Below are 17,151 nucleotides of genomic sequence, written 5' to 3'. Positions count from 1 at the left end.
CTCTCTCTCTCTCTCTCTCTCTCTCTCTCTCTCTCTCTCTCTCTCTCTCTCTCTCTCTCTCTCTCTCTCTCTCTCTCTCTCTCTCTGTCTCTCTCTCTCCCCTCTGCGACGATGACGGCGACGTCGATGACGAAAGAGGAGGTGATTCGACGACAACAGCTGTGATAGGACAACGGTGACGGCGCCTCGAAGAGGACAACGACGGCTGAGGAAATTTGGACGCCAATTGGATGCTTTTCTCGGCAAAGGTTTCAATCAATTTGGATCAGAATGGCGTTGGAGGTATTAGCTTCGTATTTGGAAGTGAAGAAAAGCGGAGGCATGTGCTTGGTGGGATTTGGAGTGGGTTTGTGAGATCAAATGAGTTCGATTTGGTGGATTTCAAGGGCAGATTTTGTTATATGTGGTCAGATTTGGAAATTGCTTGTTATCTTTAATTAGAATTTGATTTGGGATTTGATTTGCTTGTTATCTTTGGAATTTGTGTGATCTAGGAACGAAGTTGGGGAGAGTGGTGTAAGCAATGTTGCTGGTGGTAATGGTGGTTTTAGGATTAGGATTGTGGCCGGATTAGTGTTATTATGCCTGGGAATCGACAGTAGCAGCACGCTAGCATCGACAGTAGCAGCACGCTAGCATCGACAATAGCAGCGCGTTAACATCATAGCGTCGATAGTAGCAGTGTGCTAGCAGAAGAGTCAACAGTAGCAGTGTGCTAGCATAAGAGTTGACAGTAGCAGCATGCTAGCAATCAGAGAATAACTGGAAAAATATTGCAATAGCACCGGCAGTGGCACCTTTTGATCAGCAGTAGCACCTATTGATCGACAGTAGCAGTATAATATATAGTGAAGGGTATTCTGGTAAAATTGTAGTGACAGATAGCATGTGCACATTAAATTGTCCTAATTTGTTAATTTTTGTCCTTAACTGTATAAGATAATGTGTAAAGGATGTATTTGTAAAGTGAAATTTGGTTAGAAACTAATATGTAGTTTACTACTATTCTGTTAAAGAATGGCAGTTTTTTTTAGGTTGATTTCTTATTTTGAATAAGTAAACTCAAATTATTAATTCCATGTCATTTGATACTTCATCTTACAATTAATCTTGACCATTAAATATTAGATAATCTAATGGCTAAAAAATGATGTAAAAAATAGTGTAGAAAAGAGTGTCCCTTGAACCGGACCCTTATATTTAACTCTACATATTTTAAAGAGAAAATTACATAGTAGCACATGACCAAATTTAAAAATACAAAAAACTCGTTTTTATTAATTTTTATACAATTTAGAACATGAGCCCAAACCCAAAACTAATAGTACCAAACATCATCTGAATTCTACCTATCAAATGACCAAAATGTCTAATACTACAATAAAATACTCAGAATTGTCACCCTCTCTCCCTACCTAATCCGAGCCATCTCGTCGCTTCATCCAACAAGCTAGCTGAATACCTTTTCTTTTCTTTTTTGGATTCCAAATACACTATTAGTCATCAAACCTGCTTAGGTAGCATTACAATCAACTTGCAGCGCATCATAGAAGCAAACAGAAGGCTGGGAAAGCCATATTACACTATTTTGATCCTCATATGCTATTGTATCCAACCTATGAGCAACAGCGTTGCAATTTCTTGGAGCATACTTAACATAATAGTGAGAAGAGAAAGTTTTCAGGGCCTCATTGATGTCATCTACTACTCCAGCTTCAGCCAAACCTTCATGGTGATTGGAATTAATTGCAATAACAACATCTAGGCAATCAGTTTCCATTACAACCTGTTGCAGCCTCAAAGTTTCCTTAACAGCTTGTAGCTTTGGTGACCCGAGCACGGGAATGGAAAATGTAGCTATAAATCACTGGGTTTATGATCTAATTGAGATTCTTGAGTTTTAATTAGGAATAGCTGAAAATAAAGGTTGTTGATCTTTTTTGGTCGATGTCTTCACCAGAGTGGAGGATGATGTTTTGTACTTTCAATAGCAATGATAATGGCAGGAAGAATATATACACTAGCCGTAGCAGTAGTGATTAACGACAATTGTGTACCGACATCTTTGGACACCAAAAGCACACCCTTTATAATGAATTCATCTTCAAGAAGGAAAAGGCTAGCCAAGGTGTGTCCGTTGATGCATACTATGCATATGCATCAACTTTTAAAAATCTATATAGATAAATTTAAAACATGTTGTACAAGTAAACAAGTTGTCCACTAATATTTTGACATGTGTAAAAATAAATTACAATTTTAAAGACTTTTTTACTGTGTTATACGTGAGTTGTTCAAAAACTTGTACTAAAGGTCGTAAATATTGTAATTACTATGATTACCACTGTAATATCATTAATACGTTAAATGTGGTATTTGTTGTAAAGATCTCATGAATGGTGTAATTTGCATAAAAAAAGACTGTAATTACATAAAAAAAAACTATTTTACAAGAATAAGGACTTCATGTATTTTAGGTTTAATTATCAATATTTACAATATTCATCGTCACAAGAGGTAAAATAATCGTTCGTTTTGGAAAAAGAATCGTATTCCAAGTAAATATCAAGAATGCAACCATCATTACTAGTTATACCTCGATTGTTGTAATTTATAGTACAACACGTTATATTATGAGTTATTATTTCAATGACAACAAAATTTACATAAACTAAGGTATTAATTACAAGATAAAAGACTTTATTACACAAACGAAGACTCGCGCCTCATTTACCATATGTACATCAATTTTACCACTAATACGACAATTTGTTGTCAGATTAGTAAAATGGTTCTCAAACATTTAAAAACTTACTAGAAATCCAAACTCGATTACTACTTTTCACCTTAATTGTCGATAAACTATATAGAAACATCGTCAAATGACTAAAAGCCTCTAAAAGAATAGTAATTACAATAAAAGACCCAACGACAATTTACTTGTATTATTGATATTTTACCAGTATAACAACACATTTGATGTTTTATTGGTATGAAGGTTGCCTAAACTTATAACGGTAAAGTTTATACATTTTCAACAACCAGATAATTGTATTTTACCACGATTCGTTATCTCATTAGTCTTATTGTCTAACATAAATACCCTACATTATTTAAAGTTGCATACATGCTCGTCATTTAGTTTTGAACTTTTGATTGAACGCTTTCGAATTGAAATGGCGTTTTTTTTTCTTTGAGAAGAAAATTGCAATGGTGCTGGTTACAAAGTCAGTCATGGTCATTGCATCCAAGACTTTAGGCAACATGGTTAGGCTTGCCTTTGAACAAAAGGGTGCACTTGCAACCCCAAGAAACATACCGTGATAGACATTTGACTGAAGAGGGGAAAAACGACCGATCAAAACAACATTGCACAATACAAGATTTTCAAATCAAACCACCATATCATTTTATGACTCAGATATCCAAATAGGCCAAAAAAATTTGAATAATCATTAGTAATACATAATTCCCTCTCTTATACCCAGAATTTAAATATTGCTGAAAAAACTTAGAAGGGTTTATGATAAGGGACTCAATGATTTTAACAAAAAGGGATATATATATGGTTGTACTGAATTAGGTCTGGGATTGCAAGGTAGGTTTTGAAGTGTCTGATTGTTGAAGACGTGAAGAAGATCACAACGTAGAAGTTTGACAAAAATAATGACTAAATTCAGTTTACCCTCTCAAACTTGGGGCTAAAATCAGTTTGGTCTTGATGTTTTTTTTTTCAAAATCACGTTGGTCCTTATACTCTCAAACGACATCATCTAAGTCCAAAATTTGAATTTAAAACAAAAATGGCCGAGTTTGGTCCTTGAAAAATAACGTATTTTCATTGTTAGAATGTTCATCTACTCTTTTTGTAGGTTAAAAAGCTCAAATGTGGATCTCATGTCAACTCCAAGTCAATAAATTACGTTACTTTTAGAGTCATATTAAATTTTAGACTTAGTTGATGATGTTTAAGAGTAGAATGATCAACGTGATTAAAACAAAAAGTTGAGGACCAAACTGATTTTAGTTCTAAAGTTCAGGGGGTTAAACTGAATTTAATCCTAAAAATAACAATCAAGTTAATTAAGGACATGACATCTATGTCTTTTCAGCAGCTTAAAAGGTTATTTTTCATTCAACTCTAAATTATAGGTCAAAAATCAATTTAACATCTAAATAGTGGTTATTTTCCAAAATTTCTCTGCGAAAAACTAAGAAAACAGACTTGTAACAAAACCTGAACCTATATGGAGTCATAAAAGTTACAAATATTCTAATAATGAGTTCCAATTCCGGTGAACCTAACAATATCTAGAGACTTAGGCTCATAAACCTCAAGAACTCAACATTATCAATTCTTTTAACATAACTAGTTGCTCATGCATTTGGTGACCGATATCAGAAAAGCAACTGAGATTTGGCAACGAAATACTCAGCACACTCAGACTCAGGATCTTGGCAACCATCTACTCAGCCCACTGATAAGTGACGGATCAGTATCTCAAGCACTCAACTCAAGCCTCATTGTTAGCTTGTTACTTGAGCAGCTACAGCAATTCAAGTATCGCAGTTTAATTTTTTCACTTCGTTTGTGCGAATTATGTTCTTGGTCCCTATCCCATTTAGGAAAGACTCAAACCAACCCATAATGAACACCGACACGTCGTTTGTAGTCTCATCTTGGAACAAAGACACAGCTGATAATATCCCCATCGGAGAAGAACAGAGATGGCTTCTTTGGTCGGAATCTGCTGCTTCACTCCCCCAACGGGTTATTTACCGCGCCCTTAACTTCCCTCCAAAACCAAACAGTAAATATTTTATTTTAACCTTTCCTCTTTGCAGATGAATGGAGTAACATTTGCAGATTGATTTCTTCACATAATAGACACTCAATGGAAGCTAAGGCCACCCAGAATCAGTCGCTTCTTCTTCTACGATGTCGTTTCGGAGCTCGAAGAAGACGGTGTGGGTTTGGACGGAGAGCAAGCAAGTCATGACGGCCGCCGTGGAGAAAGGCTGGAACACATTCGTGTTTCAAAGTCAGAAACTTGCGGATGACTGTTCTTGTAAGTCAATTCAAGCTTTTAGAGTCTAAATTGATCTGGGTTTTTGCTGTAAGTGTGAGATTTTGATAAAGATCAAAGCTTTATGTGAAATTGCGCTGCGGTACATAACTTCATAAATACATGTCACAAACTCATAATCACTTCGGCTATGTTTTCTATTAACAATACTAAGTCAGTATAACGTAATTGATCATATCTCAAATATCCAAATATTCCATATTCCATATTTTAGAGCCTCCTCTATGAAAAAGGTGCAGGACGCAATTTCAAGTTCAAGGGATACACACACGTAAGAGCATATCTCGTATGGAAATAGAATTGAAGTCCATTCTAAATATTCAATTTCGCTGCTAACAAACACGGCCTTATCTATTGGTGATTATATAGGTATGTCGTTGATTATATTATTACTCAAGTAAATTTTCTTTCCCAGTAATGACTAAATTTTCACTCATAAAAGTGCAAATTCTTTTTTACTTTTTGAGAAGATATAAGTGCAAATTCTAACGACAAACTTGATCAAAAACAATATTCTACCTAAACTTTCTATATCAACTTTCTAGACTGCACAAGTTATCATTACATAAAACGGTGATCAGTGGAGATATAAAGTGGACAAAAGAAGCCTAGACAATACCATATATGAACGTGATGATACAAAAATCCATTTTCGCTTAGCTTGCTAATTACATAAACAAAAGCCTGAAAAGGTTTGGTGGACATTATTTTGTTGTTTGTAACATTTGGTGGGATCTTATTAGCCCCCAATTGGTATAAATTTCGGCACATTGGAGTATTGGACAGCCCCGTTGCAAAAGGAAAGCCCGGACCAAAGAAGCAAAATCCGGCCCACTAATCCCCATACATAAAAGAGGAAAGTATAGCGGCCCGGTTTGTGGAAGTATAAAAAATATACCCTTTTAAAAAAAAATAACAGTGTGCGTGTTTCTCTATGATCGTTGATGCTTCTAATTCGTCAATCATCCTTGGAGGCCGAAGAAGCCAAGGTTTGAAAACCCAACTCGCTTTTATATCCATGCCATGTTTTCTTGATTTTCTGTATTGGTTTTGGCTACTGCAGTCGATCTGGGTTTTGTGTAATGGGTAACGGGTTTTAGATGTTGATTAATGCCCACTAATTTAGTGGTTCTTGGCTGTTTCTAACTTGTGGATATGGTGCAGAAGGGATCAATGTTCAGGTTTGACTGTTTGAGGCGAACTTTGTTTTGGTTCTGTTTAATGGGTTACGTTTTTATATAAATTTTGGTGCTTTGGTGATTCGTGGAGGCAGATATGTAGGAATGAATTTGGTGCAGTTTTTACTTTACCACTTTTGGTGTCACTGTCAATTGGGTGTTATTGCTTTGTGTGTTTGTTCTATTTCAAGTCTTCAATGAAGTCAATGCTTGCAAATGACTGCTGGTTTTATCATACTAGGGCGTTGTGTTAAGAGACCAAGTTACAATTATGGAATTGAGTCCGGTATGGTTTTAAACTTTCCATGTTAGATAGTTCTTGCTATATCTGCTGTTCGGATACTACATTTACGTTTGGATCTTTGTTTTGCAGGGGTGATTTCATGCCGAGATCATAGCAGCAAAAGAAAATTTTGGCAGAGAAATATGAGTTTTAGAAATGGCAGCACCTTTTTCTTCACAAAATTTAGAGTCCAATGTCAACTTCTAACTTTCCGCTAAGAACATTTAGATGAGACTTTTGCATCCTTTAGAATATGTGTCAGTGCAAGCTCATTGAGATTTCCTGTCTCTTGATAGTGTCTGAATCCATCATGGATTTGAATTGTGTGATGTCATTCTATGTCGAACTGGACACTTGCAGTATATAACCCCGAATTTCAACACTTGCAGTATCCAACTCCAAAGTTCAAAACCACAACAGAGAGGCATTGGGGGATTGTTCACTTGGTGCATTTAGAACAAAATCCCATGGTGTAGCTTCAGATTTAAATTGATCGTATGCTTATGAACCTGGGTCTCACACAAGTGCCGTACGTTAGAATAAATTGTAGTTGAAATTTTTCTTGGTTTCTCTGATATGATTTTGAGTTCAGTTTACTCCCATTTTTTTTGTGTTCATTAAACCCTGTTTTTTCATTACACATTTAAGCTTTGCTTGTACATCAGAATGAGCTGGGTCTTTTCATTTGTGTTGTTTGGACAATTGCAATTCCTTTGTTACTCTAATTGCTGGAAGGAGAGATTCCTGCTGTTGATCCAAAACTAGTACTGGTCACTGGAACTTATGAAAACCTTTCTTCGAGACTCAAGAGGAGTTCGACCAAATTAAGTGATTATGAGGCTCTAATGACTAGTTGACATGGTCTGTTGTCGTTGAACTGACATTGTGAGATCATTCATGTTTAGACGGGAAGGGACATTCATTCGTGTTGGCTAAATGGACCTCTAGTCAGTGTTGTGGATGCTTTGTATGTTCACATACATTAAAGGCCATCGTGGTGGTGGACTGGTGGGTTGTGTCTAAGAGTCTGCATGTCGTTCCTTTTGAGCACCTCTTCCGGCAGAACGGGATGGCCAGAACTTTTCTTTCTTCATTTTCTGGATGCATTGAGTTTCAATAACAACACTGAAGATTGATGAATCATCTGGTTAATAAAACAAATCTGTAGATTTTTTTTCTTCGCAACCATCATTTAAAATATTTTTCTTTTAGCTGCGAAGAGCCAAATAGCAATAACCTCGGTCACCTTTGTTTCATTGATAACCAGAAAACACTATCATCCCGGTTTTAGGATTAGCTGTCATGCTCATCTAAGGGACAAGTAAATCTAAAATAAGTTGTATAATTTCAATTTTTATTACATGTGGTTGAAATGCATTTTTCCATCCTAATCTCTTGAAACAGTCTCTTAAGAGCTAATGTTGTAAGTGATTCAGCTAAGTTGGCATGCCATCTTATTGATTCTTTACTATTCACAAGGCCTAGTTGACAATAACATATCCCAGAGTTCTGTTACGACCCTCGAACTAGGAAGATTTCTAGGCTCGCTTGACATTCCGGTACTAAATTAGAGGAAATTGTAAGAGGTCATTATGACATTCCACAACCAAAAAGAAGAATGCAATTACTATTGTACTAGTTAGGTTCATTGAAGATAGAGATGGGAGGATGAAACCTCAATATCTAACGGTTGATCCATAAAGTTGATATAGTATAACTTGTGAAAAACTAAGAAATCAGACTTGTAACAAAACTTGTATGGAGTCATAAAAGTTACAAATACTCTGACAATGAGTTCCAATTCCAGTGACCATGACAATATCTAGAGACTTGAGGCTCATAAACCTCAAGAAATCAAGATTATCTATTCTTTTAACATAATTAGTTGCTCAAGCATTGGTGACTGATTTCAGAAAACCAACCGAGACTTGACAACCGGAATACTCAGCACACTTAGATATTATAAACTCATGATCTTGTAAACCACACAGTCCCAGGAAAAAAAAAAAACACTGAAACAATTCAATAAAAGAAGAATAAGAAGATAAAACCAAATCTCAAAGCACGAGTATGAGCAAACGTTAGAGATCAAAGTGAAAATACATGAAAGTGAGACAAAACCAAAGATACCAATAAATTATCTTCACAAATCTAAAAGAGAGGCAAACAGCAGTAGGACAATGATAAGTTTAATTCTTAACAACATAGACACTTCTAGAGGTTCTTATTCACATAACAGTTCTCTGCCCATCTAAAATACTGCTTGAATCAAGTAGTTAATCGCTACATAGTTAATCGCTACATCATAGTATGTCTTCAGGGATCAGACTTGCCATACAAGTAGGGACATATAAATAACAAGTGGTCCACGACCTTCACAAAGTTAAGGCTCATCATCTGATTCAGACTCTGAGTCTTCATCTAAGCATTCTTCATCATTACTCAATTTATATGCAAATCCTGCCCAGCTTCCCTTGGGGTGGCCATGATCCGACTCAAGGCAGTGATGGCAACATATTTCATAGCCCTTACCAACAACTGTGGTGTCAGGGTTTGGAACATCCTCCAAGTAGGGACATCTAATTGACATGTGGTCCCCGACCTTCATACAAACTTCACAAAGTTTAGGCTTTACATCAGGCTTACCTGTTTGTTTTTCTGGTGCCAATGTTAATAAAAAATTTGTTAGACAAGCAGCAGCAAAACTTGAACTGTATGGAGACATAAAAGTTACAAATACTCTGGCAATGAGTTCCAATTCCAGTGAACTTAATTAATATAACACAAGGCCCCTATTACATTTTCTTACCAAAAAATTGAAGTTCAAGCTTTTAAGTCATCATTTTTCTACAAACAACACATTTCCAATACAGTTGATACACAAAGCTTATATAGTATCACTTGCAGAAAACTAAGAAAACAAACTTGTAACAAAACTTGAACTGTATAAAAGTTACAAATATTCTGGCAATGAGTTCCAATTCCAGTGAACCTAATTAAGAAAACAAAAAAAACAAAAAATTAAGAAAACAAAAGGCCCCCATTACATTTTCTTACCGCAAAATTCAAGTTCAAGCTTTTAAGTCATCAACCATTTTTCTACAAACAACATATTTCCAATACAGTTAATACACAAAAATTATAAAATAGCACTTGCGGAAAACTAAGAAAATAAACTTGTAACAAGGACAAAAATAACGTTGAAAATGGTACTCTGGCAACATACTCATTTTCCACAAGAATCTTAACCTGATTGTATAAATTATTTATTTAAAATAGAACCCACCAATCCAGAGCAGATAAAAAATAAATAAACAACAAAAAACATATAAGATTCAAGCTTAGATTCAGACTGCAAAATAAGGATCAAAAGCATACTTTCAGCTATCTCCAGTTTCCTAGCTGCCTCGGCTTCCTTGCATATCTTTCGAAATTCCTCGTCAGAAATAAACACCCTCTTTACGTATTCCTCGTAAGGCAATACAAGTAAATCTCCCTGCATTCTCCAGGTATCTAACAGACTCCTTGTGGATTCGGCCTCCCTTTCAGACAATTTATGGTTAGGATCGGTACCTGTTTGAAGATAAGGAAACATCCATGTCACGGCCAAACTACATGATAGAAATTTCCTACCCCAATCATTATCAACCAAACTGAAACCCTAAAACACAAATATATATAAATTTATATAAAACATACCATCGATGATCTTCACAAATATCTGTTGTAACTCTCGTTCCGAAATCTCAGATTTCCTAGAGGACTCATAGAGAAACTGTTTTTCTTCTTCTCCCGAAAGCTCTCGTTTCTTAGAGGAATCATGTTTGATGTCATGACATCCGTCTCCCCGCTTCCAGCTACCGCAGCCTGCCTCGGCCGGAGTAGCGCAGGCGGAGCCGCCGATAGTAGGTTGGTAGCGCATCAGATCCATCGCCCTGATTTCTCAGATCTAGTCTCTCTCTTTTCTTTTTTTTGGGGGAGAATTCGCAGATCTGGGATTGGGATTCAGTACGTTCTATATATAGCGGTGACAAACAAGACCGGGTCTGGCCCGGGTCCGCAACTTGGCCCGAACAAATATGTTTTTTATTTTCCTTTTTTTTTCTTTTTTCTTTTTTTTGCTTTTCTTACAAACTTTTTGAATTTTCTATTAATATTTCCCACCATCCTTCTATCTATTTTCAGATTCTCTTATCCAATTATGGTAAGACCGTAAGAGTATAATTTTGATCAAAACAATATCAACAATAGTGCGTTTTCGTCTAATACTAACAGAAATAGAAATTCTGATTTCATGAGAAGCTTACAAGTTAGAATATGATTATATTTAACTCTATATATTTTAAAGAGAAAACTATATAGTAGCACATGACTAAATTTTAAAATACAAAAAATCAATTTTCATTAATTTTTATACAATTTAAAATAGGAGCCTAAACTCAAAACTAATAGCACCAAACATGATCCGAATTCTACCTATTAAATGACTAAAATGTCTAATACTACAATAAAATTACTCAGAATTGTCACCCTCCCTCCCTACCTAATCTGAGCCATCTGGTCGCTTCATCCAACAAGTTGAATACCTTTTCTTTTCTTTTTTGGATTCCAAATACACTATTAATCATCAAATTTGTTTAGGTAGCATTACAATCAACTTGCAGCGCATCATAGAAGCAAACAGAAGGCTAGGAAAGCCATATTACACTATTTTGATCCTCATATGCTATTGTATCCAACCTATGAGCAACAGCGTTGCAATTTCTTGGAGCATACTTAACATAATAGTGAGACGAGAAAGTTTTCAGGACCTCCTTGATGTCATCTACTACTCCAGCTTCAGCCAAACCTTTATGGTGATTGGAATTAATTGCAATAACAACATCTAGGCAATCAGTTTCCATTACAACCTGTTGCAGCCTCAGAGTTTCCTTAACAGCTTGTAGCTTTGGTGACCCGAGCACGGGAATGGAAAATGTAGCTATAAATCATTGAGTTTATGATCTAATTGGAGATTCTTGAGTTTAAATTAGGAATAGCTGAAAATAAAGGTTGTTGATCTTTTGTGGTCGATGTCTTCACCAAAGTGGAGGATGATGTTTTGTATTTTCAATAGCAATGATAGTAGCAGGAAGAATGAAATCTTTCTAGTGAGGACCCTTAAGTTATCCCACCTTTCGAGTTTATATCCACATCTTGACCGTTCAGTTTATAGGTATTTATGAGTAGATCATTTCTTCAAATTTTCAGCTATATTGAAAATTGTTAAGGCATTAATAAGTGCGATTTATCAATTATGAACTTAAACAGTTCATATTTAACAGATTTGGTTCGTCCATTAATTTGATTTAGTTTGTTATCTTAACGAACACCAATTTAGATGAAAATTTGTAGAAATGATCTACTCATATAAATCTAAAAATTGAATGGATGAGATGTCAAAATGTGATCGAAAATGATCTACCAATCAAGACGTTTTCCGAATGAGATTTTTTCCCTTCATTTTCTCTGATAATTCCAGCGACTTCAACATGTCAAGAGTTTGACACGCCACAAATATTGTGTGGTTTTCAAGCGCATAGAATTTGAAAAACTCTCTTCTGCTTGTAAATTGAAGTGTAATTTCCTGGTTAAGGGTTTGAGCTCCTCTGAAAAACTTGTCTCGAGACTTGCATGATTTGAATTCTACACAATGTGCATGGTAGCCATCAGCGAGCTCGGTTAGGGGATGTCCATAATTCTTGATTTTTTCCTCTCTCTCAATGCTACAATTTAGAAATGTCAATATTTCAATATTATGCCAATCAATATTAATAAATTAAAAACAAAAATATCTCAAAAACACGTACCTAAGCCATGTTTCCAGCTCTACACTGTTGATCTCATTACACTTGTAAAATAAAAATATCATGCGGCCTTCTGTTTGTTGAAAGGACATCCGTGTTTCTTCCTTTACACCATCGGCCAAAATATAGCTGAGTTGGGTTGTGTAAAACTTTATAATAAGTTCTATCACTGAAAGGCATATATGAATATTTGTTTTCCTCATCTTTTGCACCTTTTGCACTATTAACACAAGCAAATAAATATAATTAATTTCAAATTAAGTTTTTAACTAACAATTAAACTCACAAAAACAAGAAAATTACCACTGATAATGCCTCCTGTGCTTGGATCAGCTAAGGCGGCTACAAGCATAAGGTAGCCAACACCATTAACCACGTCATTCCATGAAGCTTTATCTCCAAGCTTCTTGTACAAACCTTCCAACATTTTTCTAATGTATCTTCCTCCAGAACCCATTACTTTCCACTTAACCCAATCCGAGCCTGATGAACCCTTAATGTTGTATACAGAACAACACCTAGGAACCTACAAGCAAAAATATTAACTTTAATGAGAGATTTTAATAATATTCTCAGATAAAGACTTGGGCCTGGACAAAAGGGGTTTATCTATTGACCAGAAGATTATGAACTTAGACTTGAGCTTAGCAACCTCTTTAAATATGAAGAATTGTTCTGGGCCCAAAAGGCAAAAGCAGACCGGCTTTCACTAGGGTATAAGAACACTAGGTTCTTTCAAACCCAAGTGAACTTAAGGAAAAAATATAATGCAATATTGGAATCAAAGATAATAGTGGGAACTGGATGGTTGACACCAGTTCTTATAAACTTTTTATTTTTAATGATTTCAAGATACGTTGCAGCTGATACTAATCCTAGTTCAAGGGAGCTTAAGAAATTCCTGGGAATCATTACACCTTGTATTAATGCTGATGATAATAAAATTTTGTTACTGCAGGTTAGCAATGAGGAGTTTCTCGATGTTGTTAATTCAATTGGGCCTCTGAAGTCCCCTAAACCTGACGGTGTACATGCTATTTTCTACCAAAAATACTGGGATGATGTAAAACAGGTTAAATTTCCACTTATCAAAGATTACTTCAATAATAATTTAAAGGAGCTCAACAATACTAATATAGCTCTAAGCCCTATGGTTGAAAAACCTGAACTAGTTGCTCACATAGGCCTATGAGCCTTTGGAATGTCTTTTACAAAATCATCAACAAGAATATTGTCAAAACGCTTGGACCACTTTCAAAAATCAGGGAGCCTTTGCTCCTGGGAGGGTTTTCTGACTAAGTCTTGGTTCTATGGTAATTAAATTAGACTTGGGAAAGGCTTATGACTTCCTTAGTTGGAAGTTCAACAAAGTCTGTCTACCTAAATTTAGTTTAAATGATAATTGGATTGATATGATTCTAAATTGTATCAGTTCTGTTTTCTTCTCAGTTATCATTAAATGTAAACCAGAGAGTTGTTTTAACCCTTCTAGAGGAATTAAAGAAGGTGATCCTCTCTCACCCTACATTTTCATCTTATGTATGGAACCTCTTCAAGAAATCATATAGGAATCATTTCTGCCCCGAATGGGCCTAGAGTTTAAAATCTTCTTTTTTTTTTTTTTTTGCAGATTACTGCCTCACAACTACCGAAAGTGTTAGGATTATCCTCAACACCTAGACCTCTTTGCCTCAGCTTCAGAACAGAAAATAATTTTTTATGAGTCTTCTTCCTTCCATATATATGGGCCTCCTAATAATTCAATTGCTTCGGATGAAAAGGGAAAATGCAGTAACATTATGAATAAAGAGTGATAATCTGACCTCATCTTGTATTCCGCCAATTAGAATATGGCATATATTCTCCTTATCACTGAGTTCCCTTTCCTTACAAAGCTCGCCCAACCTCCAGATAGAGTTTACATCTTTTCCGGTTCTGATGTCGTCACTCATTTGACGCTCCATGTATTCACAGGTGTGTGAAGTTTCAGATGAAGCACCAGCATGTGTGGCGACTATGAGGGGAGTCAATATTTTGAATTTATCACGTGTATCTGTAACTAAACACGTAAAATTTCAGGACAACACTCCAAAAAACACTTTTATAGAATAATAATAATAATAATAATAATGACATATAGACTTACGTATTTTACCATCAAGTGTGGCACGACTGTCGGCGGCGAGAATAACAAATTCTTCTGCAACCCAACCAATACAAGTAGTCCCATGGACTGAAAGGTCCTCAAGACACTTTGAATCAACAGTGTTGTCAGCGGTTAGGTCTTGGAAACACTTTGTATCACTACAGGTGTCAATTGTAAGGTTCTGAATATACTTTGAATCACCACCATTGTCAACTGAAAGGTTCTGAAGACACTTTGAATCACCACCATCGCAAGATGAGAGGTCTGAAACACACATTGAATCACCACCATTCACAATCAGTGCAGACAAAGACAGGTTGTGAGGTGTTCCCAGTGTAGGAAGGAGTCTGTGTTTGGGCCTAGAAACTTTTGGCCGGAGGATCATGTGAGTCGGAGGATTTCCACGTTTGCATGTGGGGCACATCTCAACAGTGCATATATTGGAGAAGCATTTCAGAAGGAAGTCACTGAGCTTAGAGTGGCCCACAGATGAATGATCCAATTCTAACGCAAATTTAGCCTGGAAATCAGCTTTTAGAGAAGAGAGAGCATAGTTTGGATGCTTTGACAAACCTTTTAAGAACCCAGGAAACCACTTCTTGAAAACCTTTAGCCATGTAGGAGTTCTAGGGTCCTCAGAGCTCTTGGTAACTTGAGGTCCAGTGGAACACACCGTTGGTTGTCCATGGACTAATATGTCAGCCCAAGAACCTTGTTCAGGGTTATCAACTTCCATAATATTCTCATTCGACTTCTGTTGTAGAAGTTGAAAATTCTGCTCTTGGTCACATTGAGGTGACATTTTCTCAAACTCTTCTTCACAGAACTTTCCTAAATCATCTGCCTCACAAAGTAAATACAGAATTATGTCAGTCAGAGAAAAAACTTGTCTGTCTGTTATTAGATAATTGATCATGCTAGACAATCATAATTAATACAACATATACTATTTTGATAAAAAAAATTCATAGGTGCATTACCGGAGTCCACTGAAGGAGGAAGTCCTCCAACAAACACTTTGTGTTTGAGTAGTTTAGTAGAGGGAGAATAACTCTGGTCTACTCTCTCTTTCACTTTCCGAGACTCCTCCTCACAATGTGCATAAAAGCACTTAGCTTCTCTGACACATCCTCGATGAGAGTCAAAGTACTTACAAACTTCTGCCTTGGTGCTTGAATTTAGATTTCTAGCATTCACAGGAAGTAGAAACATGAGAACTATGATCAGAGTAAAGATATAAACATGCATGAGTAAATGCCTGCTGACACACAAGCACATAAGACAGAATATTTTCTCTATTCTTTGACATAACAAGCAACTTTGATGCATATAACAGTGATTACCTTTCAGTAGTGGTAGTGGTGTCTTCATCTGTCAACACCAAAGCTGTACATTTATGTTGATTTGGGAACGCATGATTTACTGCACACGAGAAATTACGGAAGTTAAATCACATATAGAGAAGATGGGTACAGTTGCTTGATAAAATACTTCCCACATGTTTCAATAATGAACTTACTGAGGCTAACTGTGGTTGGGTTCAGTATTGTGTAATGCATATCTTGAGAGGTTGCCAGATCTATAGCTCTTTGCCTACTGGTATTTTAACATTTTGCAGAAATTCATGTGGACAAACGTTAGCATTCAAATTTTTAACTAAAAAGGCTCTAGAAAGCACTACTGGAAAGATACAAACACAATTGAACTAGAGAAGAAATTTTTCCATTGTTCCTTACCGCAGATTAAGGACTTCACTATTTGCTCCCCATGTCAAAAGAAGCTCAACACACTCCTTACTGTCATTCTTCACAGCAAAAAACAAGGGGGTTTCTTTCATTTCCATCTTATATTGGACGTCAACCGGATCTTCCAACAGAAGGACCTGTCAATGGTTCAAAGTCGCTGCTACTGAGTTTCATAAAAAACCTAAAGGGTGCTGTTAACCAATGTATTTCTGGTTGCCAAGCAAGATGATTTGTTAAGCAAACTGGATATGTAGAATAGGAAACATATGATACCTCAAGTGCCTCTGAATTGCCATTACCAGCAGCAATATGAAATGCTGTTAATCCCAATCTATTCCTTTGGCTTACTCGAGCACCATGGTCAAGAAGAAGCGATAAAATTCTGGGAATGAAAGAATACAAAGTTAGTAAGGTAATTAGACCCTATGCATCTGCGCGCGTGTGTGTGTGTGTGTGTGTGTGTGTGTGTGTGTTGTGTGTGTGTGTGAGAGAGAGAGAGAGAGAGAGACTTGATCTGTTGAGGACACAACAATCTGGGCTGTTTAAGGATCCAATGAAGAGCAGTATTTCCTTCTGCATCAGCGTCATTGACATCTAAATTTGTCTTCAGAAGCAGCTGGATAACAGCTTCATCTCCTCCCTATCAAAAATTTATCAAATTATAGTCACATATCATGATATGAAAGTACTGTATATGATAATCGATCACTCTAAATTTAAAAAGCAGAGCACTACAATTGCAAATTTGTTCCCATGCAACTACCATGCATATTTTCTTCCAGCTAGATTGCATTCAGAAGCTACCAGTATGGATTACCTACAATGTATGCTGAGGCACAATACTTCGAAGATGAAGAGCTATTTAT

The 17,151-nt window shown here is 36.2% G+C and overlaps 2 protein-coding genes across 2 annotated transcripts in view; both read right to left on the bottom strand.

Annotated features, from left to right (window-relative positions):
• Positions 1 to 8,792: 8,792 nt before the first annotated feature.
• Positions 8,793 to 10,542, bottom strand: LOC101295145. Its single transcript, XM_004302295.1, has 3 exons — positions 10,248 to 10,542; positions 9,927 to 10,121; positions 8,793 to 9,206 (listed from the first exon to the last, which is right to left on the bottom strand). The coding sequence occupies exons 1-3, from the start codon at positions 10,477 to 10,479 to the stop codon at positions 8,932 to 8,934; spliced, it is 702 nt and encodes a 233-aa protein (XP_004302343.1). The 5' UTR covers positions 10,480 to 10,542; the 3' UTR covers positions 8,793 to 8,931.
• A 1,473-nt stretch (positions 10,543 to 12,015) lies between these two features.
• Positions 12,016 to 17,151, bottom strand: part of LOC101300749 — an 8,640-nt gene continuing 3,504 nt past the window's right edge. Inside the window, exons 2-12 of the mRNA XM_004304888.1 lie at positions 16,795 to 16,925; positions 16,559 to 16,667; positions 16,277 to 16,422; positions 16,060 to 16,133; positions 15,884 to 15,962; positions 15,521 to 15,798; positions 14,541 to 15,380; positions 14,218 to 14,453; positions 12,698 to 12,920; positions 12,398 to 12,614; positions 12,016 to 12,313 (exon numbers count right to left, since the gene is read on the bottom strand). Coding sequence (XP_004304936.1) covers positions 12,016 to 12,313; positions 12,398 to 12,614; positions 12,698 to 12,920; positions 14,218 to 14,453; positions 14,541 to 15,380; positions 15,521 to 15,798; positions 15,884 to 15,962; positions 16,060 to 16,133; positions 16,277 to 16,422; positions 16,559 to 16,667; positions 16,795 to 16,925 — 2,631 coding nt within the window. The remainder of the gene's footprint in view (positions 12,314 to 12,397; positions 12,615 to 12,697; positions 12,921 to 14,217; positions 14,454 to 14,540; positions 15,381 to 15,520; positions 15,799 to 15,883; positions 15,963 to 16,059; positions 16,134 to 16,276; positions 16,423 to 16,558; positions 16,668 to 16,794; positions 16,926 to 17,151) is intronic.

This window comes from Fragaria vesca, linkage group LG6 (assembly GCF_000184155.1).
Source record: "Fragaria vesca subsp. vesca linkage group LG6, FraVesHawaii_1.0, whole genome shotgun sequence".
NCBI lineage: Eukaryota > Viridiplantae > Streptophyta > Magnoliopsida > Rosales > Rosaceae > Fragaria > Fragaria vesca.
The sequence above is the reverse complement of the archived record's forward strand: the minus strand, read 5'-3'. Positions and strand labels throughout refer to the sequence as shown.

Excerpts from the sequence above, each read along its gene's own strand:
- LOC101295145 (XM_004302295.1), bottom strand. The coding sequence starts at position 10,479 with ATGGATCTGATGCGCTACCAACCTACTATCGGCGGCTCCGCCTGCGCT. Across the intron at positions 10,122-10,247 it reads ATTTGTGAAGATCATCGATG|GTACCGATCCTAACCATAAA; the intron begins GTATGTTTTATA and ends ATCTTCAAACAG. Across the intron at positions 9,207-9,926 it reads GAAACTGGAGATAGCTGAAA|AAAAACAAACAGGTAAGCCT; the intron begins GTATGCTTTTGA and ends CATTGGCACCAG.